Below are 12,443 nucleotides of genomic sequence, written 5' to 3'. Positions count from 1 at the left end.
GGCTTCTATTGGTCAGAACGCTGGAGAGCTATCATTGTCTAACATCTGTAATGTCTGCACAATGTGTTAAATTTGGAAGACACGAATCTCTCTCTTTTCTGTATGTAGGTTTTGAGTAGTCAAAGCACGCGGGGGACTGGAAATACCTTCCAGCAGAAATTTATTCTTTAAAATTATAGCACTGTTGTTTTATAAAGTTTTTTGTATTTAGAAATGTATTAAAATAATATTTGTTTATTTTTTATTTTACAATCATACCAAAAAAAAAAACATTAAAAAAATCATTGGGCTTAGGAGGGTTAAAACAAACTGCCCTTGAATGAAGTGGTGCTGTTCTTGGCAGTATATGCTAAATAACCATCTGTAATTATAAGATTAATTCAGAAGATTGGACTTGGGAGGGTTCTTGTCAGCTAAGAATCTGTTGTTTGCTACTAGATTTATAGTGCTGGTATGAAGCTTCTTGAGAGAGGAGCTTGTCCCCGTAACAATTAGAGATAATTACGTTTGACTCTCATGATATGCATTCGGTCCTCGGAGTTCAGTGTGATTACAAATGGCAAAACTCGCAGGGCTTGGCCATTCTTCTCATATGTTTAAAAGTTAGCCATTTTCGGAATCGCAGATGCTGTGAGAGCAGCAATGTCGCAACTCCCATGAAATGATGCTAGCTAGACATAAATCATTGAAGATGCAAGAGCAAGAGCTAGCTGTTGATGAGGATGGTATAATAAGTTTCACGGCGTGATCACAAGCCTTGCTTGGGCTGTGTGCTAAGACCTTGATGAGCTGTTCATCACAATAATCTTTGACCACATCAGCTGTAGAAAATTACTTCGGCAGGATCATGTCGCTGGTGGGGATTAACAGGCGTTGAGACTTGAGAAAGCTTATTATAATCAAGATGCATGTGTAGATGATGAAGATGAAATAATAGTGGGGTGAAAAGGCAACAATCCATGGCTCGTGGGTGAGTAATCAAAGGTCAACCCTTCATTATCATGCTACAACTTACAATATTGCAATCTTTAGCAGTTGCCATGCATCAGTAATCAAAAGTTTCTATGTGCTAAGCAATGATTACACATGATCATTAGACTAAGACGAGCAGAAGTGGACCTCAACCTGGGAGGTCCTCCAGCCAGCTGGACTTAAGAAATCCACGTGGGTCATCAATCCAAACAGTCCCTAGTCCATGATGAGTTTTTTCTATTTCATACAACTATTCTCTCTTTTGTTAGTGCCTGTTTGGCATTGCGGCCAAACCGGCTTTTAGAAAAAATTCAATTTTTTTTTTTTTTGTTAAAATTGAGTGTGGTTTGTACTTTTTGTATCGTTTTGATGTGCTGATGTCAAAAATAATTTTTAAAAAATAAAAAAACATTATTGGCATGCTTTTCGGCACGAAAAGCTATTTGAAAAGCAACCGTTACCACACTCCCAAACACCCTCTACTCGCTCATACAGGTTTTTTAATAAAAAAAATAACATGGTTAAGCAAATTTTTTGATAGAATGATATAGGTTGCAAAAGTATTTGAAAAATACTGAACATAACCGTATTTTTTAATATCAATGGTTAAATTTATTTTTTCTTAGCCATCAAATCTTAAATTTCATTTCCTGTTATTGAATCTTCATAAAAATTCAGATTAATTTTTGTATTTATTAATTAATCTAATTGAGAAATAACTTTTAAAACAATTATTATTTTTAATAGTGGTTGCATTATTTTACAAATAGTTTTCTAACGCATCTTTTTGATTAAAATACGTTAGAATTACAAAAGACACCATTTAGACAACAAATTTCTTGTATCAAAATCTTCCTCGTCTTGAAGCATGGTCCCACGAGCTTAATGGTATGTGTAGGTATAGGTCGGCGTTGGTGCAATGTATAGGGAATAGCTTGGAGAGTTCCAATAAAGGGCATCGAGGGTTACTTGGCCTTCTGGTTGATTCGTGTTTTTGTGATTGAAATGTACAAAGTCTTTTCTGATTCTGAAGAGGTGTCGTGGGTTTTTGAATCCGAAAATTGATGGAGAAACTTGAGAGATATAAAATAAAATACTCCCTAGCTGTACAACTATGGCCATTGTGAGCTGTGATGAACAGGTAAAAGGAAAAGGAAAAGGGGTAAGAAAGAAAAGAGTTTTCTTTGAATGGTAAATAATGCAAAAAACAAGATCAAGCTTCTCAATTTTGTTCCCTTTCCCCGAGAGTTTTTAGTTACTCTGTGTAGTGAACTGGAAACCAATTCAACCACCACTACACATCTACCTCCTCCCTCGATTTCTTTCCTCAAGTGATTCCATCTCACCTGCTAGCACTACCCCTCTTTTTTATGTCCTCTCAGTACTCTCACTATCTGTCTAGCAGCGACATTTCTTGGGTACCGAGCCCTGTAAAGAAGATGAAAGGAGAGAAAAGAAAGCAACAAATCAGGCTCACGGCAGAAACCCTACACGCTTCTTAATAGGCAAACAACGCGAACAGTGCCAGATTTCCTCTGTGCATGCAATGGAGCAAAGATTTTATAGATTTCTGATGAGAATTGAATTGCCCTCTTCGGGTTTACCCCTCCTGTCATTGGTTAGGCAGAGATAGACAGACAGAGACCTCCAAGGAACGAACTGACTTGTCTTGCTGGGATTGTAGTAAAAAAAATCACATTGGGAACTGAATTTTCCAATTCCTTTCCTCTGGAAGTACCGACTCTGATGATCAATTCGAAACCAATCAGTGGAGAATGTATCCAAAAAAACGAAAAGAGAAATTAACTGTCCTGTTAATGTCAATCAATCTTCTTTATTTAGCATTCAATTTCCTGTGTGTTTAGTATTTTGTTAGTAATTACATGTTTTTTAAAATACTTTTTAAAAAGAAATATATTAAAATAATTTTTTAAATTCCGGTGAAGATTCAAAGAAATTAACTCTAAATTTATTTTATTTTATCTAAAACAGCATTGTTTTAAAGTTGCTTGGAAAACTCAAATCCTTGATGGATTTGATTCATACCTTCTGTAGCAAAATTATTTTCCTATCATTGTACCTTTCGAAGGTAAAAAGCACTGCTCTTGCTAGTTTGCAGGTCATTATTACTCAATGTGCAGAAAAAAATGTAAATCTAAGGATTTGTGCAGTAATCGAGCTGATCAATTACTCTTTAACAGTAATTAGCAAACCGACAGAGCATTTTATACGAGTAATGACTCACAGTAATCAGTTAATAATCAACAAGTTCTGCTTGCAGGGCATCGCCTTCTTGAATAAACAAGGTCTCCCATGTTTCCAAATTCAATAAACAGTTCATTAATTGGTTATTTACTATGTAATCTCCGTGGAACAGAACATCTATGGTGTGAGTGATTAATGCAAGATGTTTGGTTTTATGTTTAAAACGATGTTATAAAAATGTGTCTGACATGAAAAAATATCAAATTAGTGGGTTTTTTAGTATTTTTAAATAATTTTATATGTTGGTATAAAAAATATAAAACAAATATTTAGAAGTATTTTTAAGTAAAAAATACTTTAAAAAACCATTTTGCACTACAATTACACGCCCTGCGTGTTTTTTAAAAAAATCTGATTTTTTTGCTTTAAAATTATATTTTTTATGTTTTTTTTTTTATTTTGATATACTGGTATTAAAATAAATTTTAAAAAATAAAAAATATACATTACTTTAGTATATTTTTATAATAAAAACCCTTTAAAAATAAATTGTTACCTTAACTCCATAAACTACCTAAGTAGATTCCAATTTTGCTCATCAGAGGTGAGGTTCTGTTCTAACCCATGACTTAGTAATTAATAATCCATGAAAGAAAAACACGATTGTTAGACAGGAGAAAAAAAATACATAGATGTAAAAGCATTAATTACACACATTGACTTCATTCTTTAGAGGACGTGCCCCCTGTTGTTTACTGGCATGCGCACCACTGTTCTAGTCATGGTATTGTAGTGATTAAGATATTGTGTTAGCAGTAAATCTTTAATATCAACATATTTAGAAAATTAAAAAATATTAAAAAAATAATTTTAAAAATCATATTTTTAGTAAATAGTATTTTAGCTGTAAGGTCCTTGCGTGTTTGGCCACGATATGATTGCGGTTATTTTTTAAAGTATTTTTTACTTTGAAATATATTAAAATAATATTTTAAAAAAAATATATTATTTTTAATATCAACACATTAAAATAATCTGAAAATACCAAAAAAATATTAATTTTTTATAAATATTTTTAAAATACAAAAATAAACAAGAATGATTTCTAAAATTACCATGTTGCGCACAACTCCATCCCATCATATTCAATACAATTTCATAGCTATCAAATCCAAAATAGGGTTAAACTCGGTTTTTAGGATATGAGTTATTACATCATGTGGTGTCAATTAAATTTTTATTTAGAATAATATTATTTTAGCTTTTTTATTTTTAACTTGACAATGTCTAAACTAGCTTTAACCAGGTCATAATTATATTTGACCGGATGAATATATGATTTCCCTGAATTAATATTAAAAATGATACAAAGTGAAAAAAAATAATGAAATGAGATCGAACTCGAGTCAATTTTAGGTTAATTATTTATTTAGAAGTATAGTTACGATTACTTTTTAAAATATTTTTTGTGCTAAAATGTATTAAAATGATATATTTTTTTTTTAAAAAAAAACTATTTTTAAAATTAGTGCATTAAAACAATCCAGAATATATAAAAAAATTTAAATTTTAGTAAAAAAAAATAATTTATTTAAAAATATAAATACAACTATGTTTCCGAATACTCTTACTCATCCGCGATTGGGTTTTGCGATTCTGGCACTGTTTGTTTCTGTATTTCAAAAGTATTTTTGAAAAAAATTAAAATTTTTTTATTTTTTTTAACTTCAAATTAATATATTTTCAGTATTTTCAAATTATTTTGATGTGCTGATGTCAAAAATAAATTTAAAAAATAAAAAAATAATTAACATATATTTTAATATAAAAAATTATTTAAAAAACAACTACAAATCCGACTAAAAAAAAAAAGCTCTCAGTATCTTGATCTGTGGACGTACATAGCCAGGTTGGAGAATTTGCAAGACCTTGTTAATCATTTGAATATCATTAAAAATATATGTTGATGCTGTCTTGAATTTACACTTGGACTTAGTGGTTGAAAGAGTAAAATTCTTTTGCTTTTTAATATCACCTTTCTCACTCGTCACTCAGACAAAATGTCAAAGTGCAATTACTCGTTTAAAACAAAATGTCTGGCGTGTGGTCCACTCGTACACCGCAATCTTCTGTTGTAGATCCTTACGTTTGCCTTGGCCTTGGTGGGAACATGCTTGTTTTTTTAAAAGGAAAAAAAAGTTTAACGTTGAAAAATTATAATAAATTTTTGTCTGTTTTGTTTATGTTTTCGACATCCGTCATTGTCTGTAAATTGATATGGTTGAGTAGAATAGTCCCATCAATTCACACGCAGCAACAAAAAAATATATATATTTGTAATGGGATAACATGAGTTTATTTTTTTTTGGAATAAAGAAAAATAATGGTTTCACAAAAAAATTGAGTTGTTTTGTGATTATAACAATTTCTACTATACAGGCTCGAAGTTCAAGTTGAGATCCCAGATAAGATTATTAATGTTCTAATTTTGATAATTTAATCTATTTTAATCTATTTTTTTAATATAATGATTAATGAATTATGCTTGATATCTATAAAAGATCATCTCTTTTAAGTTTGAAAACTATCCAACCCTCAAGGTCTTTTCTTTCATAGAAAGGGAAAGGCACACATGAGCAGAATATCTCTATCTTACTATAATAATAAAAACTAACTGATCAGGATAAAATATCTTTGATTTATCATGATAGAATATATCTAACTTCTTAGGATAAAATATTTATGACTTGCAATTCAATTAGAGAGTACAAGATTCTTTTGAAGTTAAAAAGAGCAAAAACCCAGTGTGACCCACTAACACTTAGTGGCCGTTTGGTAGTGTGGTTGCGGGTGAGGTTTCACCCGCAACCCACACTACTGTTTGGTTAAAAGAAAAAAAATGAGTTTCGCTGGTAGGCCCCACAAATAGTTAAAGTTGAAACGCAGGTTCTGAGAAGCAGTATTTTCCTGCTTCTCATGCTGATAATAACATCAACAGTGGAGCATGGCTCCACTGTTCATTGAACAGGAACAGTGGAGCCATGCTCCACTGCGCACTGTTCACTAAGTGAACAGTGCGAGTGGATTTTAATTCACTCGCGCTGTTCACAAACAGTTTTTATCCCATTAAAATTTGATCGCAATTCCATTATGTTATTGCCGGCCATGTGAATGACCGTAGGTAGAATACGTCATTCCCTCGTATGCATAGACTTAATACTTGGTTGAACCCATAAATGATAGGTCACAATATCTCCTTTTAATCATTTTGAAGGATGGTTTTTTACCTAAAATAATAAAAAATTAACACTAATTCATCGCCTTGGTTTTATTTGTAGGTGTTTATTTGGTTAGATTTTATGATAAAATTAAGAGGTAAGTTTCAATCAATATTGTGAATTTACATTAGGAAAAACTAAATCTCTATTTAGTTTTTTTATTCAAAAAAATCATCCATGTCTAAATCAATGCATTCTATAAAATAATAATAATAAAAAAAAACCTTTTTTTGTCGGTTTTCTATGATGTTTGACATGGAAATAAACCCATTTCTCTCCTTAACCCGCCATCCTACGAGAAAAATAATGGTTTTGCGGGAAAGATGAGTTGGTTTGGTTTCACATTTAAGTGTTAATTGGCTAAATTTTTACGATAAAATTGAGTTGTAAGCTTGATTTTGTATAAATTTCAAGTCAACTTATATTCGAATGAGCTAAATCCCCGTAGCTAATTTTTCTTTAATAAAAATCATCCATGTCGAAATTGATATATCCTTAAAAAATTGTTTTTCACCCCACTCCAATGTTTACCATGAAAACAAATCCTTCCATCTACTTAAACCATCATCCTACGATTTATCATTGACGTGAAAAGGTAATTGAAAAACAAAACGTTAAGGATATTTGATAAAAAAATATTTATAGTAAGGTGGTCCAAGATATTTTCAAACTAAAACTGAAATTAAATATGTGGGGTGCTGTTGGATGTGGTTGAAAAGGAGGGGAAATCGATGTTAAATTTGAAAAGAAGAAAAATGTACAAACTTCCAAGCTCTCCGCGGCAACCGCTTGTTACTCCATCTCCCTCGGGGCAAACCCTTAGCCTCCATTAATTCGAGAAGGAAATCATGCATTCACACATACTCAATTCAAAGATTCGGTACACATAAATGCATTCGCACATTCTGATCCAAAAATCTTATGAACACAACCAATTTCTTAAATACACAGTAAGTTTTAGCATGCTTAAATATACAGTATGTTTTTGCCCTTGCAACCTTAGAAGAATTGCTCAAGTGATGAGTACACCGTGACTCTTCAATTTCAGGATAGGACAAAAAGAATAATATAGAAAATTGTACACGCAATATTATAAAATTGAGCTACATGAACATGATATGATATTTTATAGATAAACATCCATATCAAATAATAAATGGGTAATAAATAAAAATACATAGGAGACAGAGGAACATTTTTGAGAAAATGATCGATGAAATGCCTCTAGATGAGATTGAACAAGAGGCTCGAAAAAATTGTATCCGAGGGTTTTTCATTAACATAAAAACAATTCAGTTTAATTATTTTTTATGAGCATGCAAATAGAGTTTTTTTAATTAAATTTAAATACTGAGGGGCTATAAGTACAAATGAAAGGGGGCCAGAATGGAAAACAAACAAGGATCTTGCAAGTTCTTTCATTATTCTACCTTTTTTTTTATTAAAACAATCAAGGATCGGATTAAATGTCGAGGGGGTATTCGAAAATTCTAAATTGGATCAGGATTTGTTCATGAATAATAAAAATTTGTAAGTGTTATAAATTTCACATGAAAGCCTGTGGACAGAGAGTAAAGAATTCCAGTTAGATGGTGTCATTTAATTCTGTCATGGTTCTTGACATTTACCCCCTCCTTCAAAAGACTATAGAATAAGATTGAGAATTCTAATAAGTGTTGCTAAACTAGTCAAGTTCTAGATTTGTTCTTTAAAAATTATCAGTTCGAGTCCCATAAATTCTAAGGCTACTAAATGCTTGCATAGTCGTTAAATTTAGAGTCTGTAAAATTAATCGAGGTACGCGTAAACTGGTCTATAATATCTATGTTAATAAAAAAAACTAGGTTGAATATCAAGAAGCTAACATCCAATCCTATATATTACAACGGTGTAGATATTTTAAAAAAATAATTTTTAAACATTAACACATAAGAGATATTGAAAATTAAATTAAAAAAATATTTTTTTTTAAAAAAAAAAGCAAAACACATAAAAACATAAATTACTACACTTCCATATACTTGATACTTGCTTAATCCATGACCATGTTTAGTTCTAGACTAAAAAAATAAAACAGATATTAATTTCTCGACAATTAATCCTTTTAACCTCGATTGAAAAATTCTAGAGAATGAAAAACTTAATCGAGTCAAGTGGGAACTCAAGCGAGGTGGTTCAAGATATTTTATACAATTTTTTTTATTGCATTTAAGTTATGATTTTATTTTTTCACCAAAACAATATAATTTTTACAATTCCATAGAAAAATATCATTGTAATTTGATACAGAGTTTAACCCATTTTTCTAAATAACCAAAATAATATTGTTTTTTTTTTTTTTTAAAAAATAACTAGTCTTGATGGGATGAACCGAGCTACAAGTAGACGACCATATAGGATGAACTTTCTTTTATTTTTCTGAAAGCTGGCCGGGCCAAGTCTCCAGTCCACCTATCATACCAGCTCAGATTTTTTTTAAGTATGCTTTTAACTCCTTTTCTTTCAACTATTTTGTTACATTATTAACATTTATTACTTAACATCAATTTTTTTTTTCTCTAACCAAACACAACCTAAAGCCTAAAAACAAAACATTAAAGTTACATGTGTTGGTTATGGCATGATGACTGACGGGAGAGCAAAACCACACTGCAAGGGGCCCAATAAATTTCAAACCGCGGGGCCATGCAAAACCGAGGTAAGATTGTGTGACGTGTCGAGTAATTGCTCTACATGGCCCACATGATTCCGGTCTGGGACGATAGACCCGAGAAATCCTGATAAAACAAGACCCACCAGCTCGATACCCTCAAATAAAACACAACTTTTAGGTCACTGGTCAGTCCCCTCCCTTCTCGCTCTTTACTTCACACCGAGAGAGTAAGAGAGATGGCTCAAGCTAGCTCTTCTTGTCTCTCTACCCTGCTCATGTCCTTCTCTTCTTGCCTACAATGAACCAAGATCTGCACCCCTTCTTCCTGGAAGAAGATGGCATCAATGTATAACCCAGAAACGAGTGCGGTACAAGACCAACAACAATATCAACAAAACCCTACATTGCTTTATGATGCTCTCTATTGTTCCGAAGAGAATTGGGTGGAAGAAGTTAGAGAGGACTGGTTTCAAGATGAACTAGAAGGAGAGAGTTATTGCAGCAACAATAGCAATAAACTAAACACTTTTCCAATATTGCTAGAACAGGACTTAAGCTGGGAAGATGAGGAGCTTTCCTCTTTGTTTGCCAAGGAGGAGCAAAATCAGCTGTGCAAAGACTTAGAAACAAACCCGTCTTTGGCTAGGGCTCGCTGTGAGGCTGTAGAGTGGATTCTAAAGGTCAATGAACACTACTCTTTCACCGCTCTAACTGCAGTTTTGGCAGTGAACTATCTTGATAGGTTTTTATTCAGTGTCCACCTTCAGAAAGAGAAGCCATGGATGGCCCAACTTGCAGCTGTGTCTTGCCTCTCACTTGCTGCCAAAGTGGAGGAGACGCAAGTGCCCCTTCTATTGGATTTTCAGGTAGATGTGTATTCGATCTGATATAAATCTGCAGGCTCATTTGTTAAATGCTTGTGATTAATTTGTTTGCCCGATTTGCTCATAAATGTGTGGATGTTGTTTGACTTCCTAAGGTGGAGGACAGTAAATACGTGTTCGAGGCCAAAACTATCCAGAGAATGGAGATCCTGGTGCTTTCTACTCTTAAATGGAAGATGAATCCAGTAACCCCAATATCGTTTCTTGATTACATCACTAGAAGGCTTGGCCTAGAACACTATCTTTGTTTGGAATTTCTCAAGAGGTGTGAGCGCATGGTTCTCTCTATCTTGGCAGGCAAGTTGTCAATATCCTTCCTTTACCTCGCTGATAAATTAGAATTCTTTCATTTAATTTGCTCTCAATTTTTTACTTACATTATGTTTCTTGAACGAATACATGCAGATTCTAGGTCTATGCCTTATGTTCCTTCTGTAATGGCCGCTGCCACGATGCTCTATGTTATTGATAACATAGAACCCAGTCTTGCAGCAGAATACCAAAGCCAGCTGTTGAGCATTCTTGGAATCGATAAAGTTAGTGGCTTTACTCTCTAATTTTATTGAATTCCATTTTCTTTCCACAATGAAACAGAAAATTTCATTATATATGAACTTTTATACTGAATCTTGATTATGTCTAAAACAGGACAAGGTAGAGGATTGCAGCAAGTTCTTAATGGAATTTGCTCTAAGAGAGCATTTTAAGCTTCTCTCAAACAAACGCAAGTTTTGTTCACTTCCAGGCAGTCCTAGCGGTGTGGTTGATGTGTCTTTTAGCTCAGACAGCTCAAATGATGCATGGTCTGTGGCATCATCCGTGTCTTCATCACCAAAGCCTCTGTCCAAGAAGAGTAGGGCACTGCAGAGTCTAAACAACGCAACAACTTCAGATTTTTCTCAGCATTCCTCGCTAGTGCCTTAAAATTACTGTTTTTCCCTAATGGACTACCTCTTGTACGGTTAATAAGTCTTGTGCTTTTTCAATGTTCAAGTTAAATTGCCTGCCATCTCTGCTTTTCCAGCTCAGACCAATGCTTAGAACGCTGAAATATTGATTGGGTACTGGGAATTGGAAGCAGAGATGGTTGGCATTTTACCGGAAATGAAGAACAGAACAGAACAAAAAAAAAGAAAAAAAAGAGCCGATGAGGAAGAGTTCTGGTAGTAATCTGCCTCTTCCCCCCACTTCATTAGGCCCTTTATTGTCTCATATTCTATAAATAAAACATCTCATATGAACTTATTCATTAAGTAGTCTATTTCATCTGTATAAAAAGATAAAAATAAAAACTGCTCACTTTCACTTAGTTTGACATAGACAATCTCCTGTACATTTCAGTGTTGTCTGCACCTATTTAATGCATAAAAAAATGAATGGATGTACTATGGAGGGAAGGTTACAAAGAAAGCTTGGAGGGAGGGAAATGGGCGCTAGGAGGAGGGAAATGGGAAATTGAAAATACACACAAGAAGGGTTTTTGTTTGCATGTGAAGATCGGAACATGTTGTCGGCCACTGAGAATATCAGGGATTTCGATTTTTTGTGACCAGTAGCAGTAACATTTTGGTGTTTGACCTCTTCGGCCGAGCTCATTTTTCGAGTGACTAGTGTTTGATATGTTACCCGTAGAATCGGACTGCCGAGAGAGTTTAGTTACCAGCTTGCATCTCGCAGCTGTAACCACACCGTCCATTCTGATTTTCTTATTTTAAGCACTTTCTCCTATGCCTCTAACCTAGATACCTGCTCTTTCCTGTTCTGCTGCTGATTCACGCAAAGCATATAGCTCTTAAATAAACTTTTCTTTCTATTTACAGGTTCATAGCTTTCATTTTCTTTCTCAACTTGCAAAAAATATTGAATATGTATGGTAAATACTGAGTATATAATTTTATTTCAGTAATACTCAGAGATCACTTGGGGCTACCTACCTGCCTAGATCACTTGCTTTAAATTTTTTTATTTATATTTTTGAATTATTTTAATATACTAATATTAAAAAATATATTATTTTAATAAATTTAACATCACTATTCCAGTGTGAGTATGAAATCTTGAGCTTCTCTTTCATCCTCTAGTGCCGTGGTCTAATTAAGAAACTCTAAAAGATATGAAGAAAATATTGTTTTCCACACCATTGTTAACCAGGTAACAAATCATTGCAACAATGTTTTTGGGTTGAAATTTAACTTTGATCCCAAATTTTATTTTCTAGTTCTAGGTTTGAGAAATGAGAGAAAGTGGTCGAGTTTCAGTGATAGAGAAAAAAATCTTTATTGAGATTGCTTTCAACCACAAAAACAGGTGGTTTTGGTGTCAATGGACTTCTTTTGATGAGAAAAATTCATATAAAGTGTTTTTTCCTTTTAAAACTTTTTTGGACTGATAGATCTGAACCCAAAATAAATTTTTTGTTTTCGAGTTGATTGTAGGTTTTAAAACCAATTT

The 12,443-nt window shown here is 33.0% G+C and overlaps 1 protein-coding gene across 1 annotated transcript; it reads left to right on the top strand.

Moving 5' to 3' along the window:
- The first annotated feature begins 9,263 nt into the window (after positions 1-9,263).
- Positions 9,264-11,245, top strand: LOC118036255 (cyclin-D3-3). The gene is given in 5 exon segments (XM_035041942.2): positions 9,264-9,974; positions 10,088-10,289; positions 10,398-10,528; positions 10,641-10,886; positions 10,888-11,245. Coding segments are annotated over 5 exon segments (1,131 nt in total). The 5' UTR covers positions 9,264-9,443; the 3' UTR covers positions 10,909-11,245.
- Positions 11,246-12,443: the final 1,198 nt, after the last annotated feature.

This window comes from Populus alba, chromosome 14 (assembly GCF_005239225.2).
Source record: "Populus alba chromosome 14, ASM523922v2, whole genome shotgun sequence".
NCBI classification, from domain to species: domain Eukaryota; kingdom Viridiplantae; phylum Streptophyta; class Magnoliopsida; order Malpighiales; family Salicaceae; genus Populus; species Populus alba.
The sequence above is the reverse complement of the archived record's forward strand: the minus strand, read 5'-3'. Positions and strand labels throughout refer to the sequence as shown.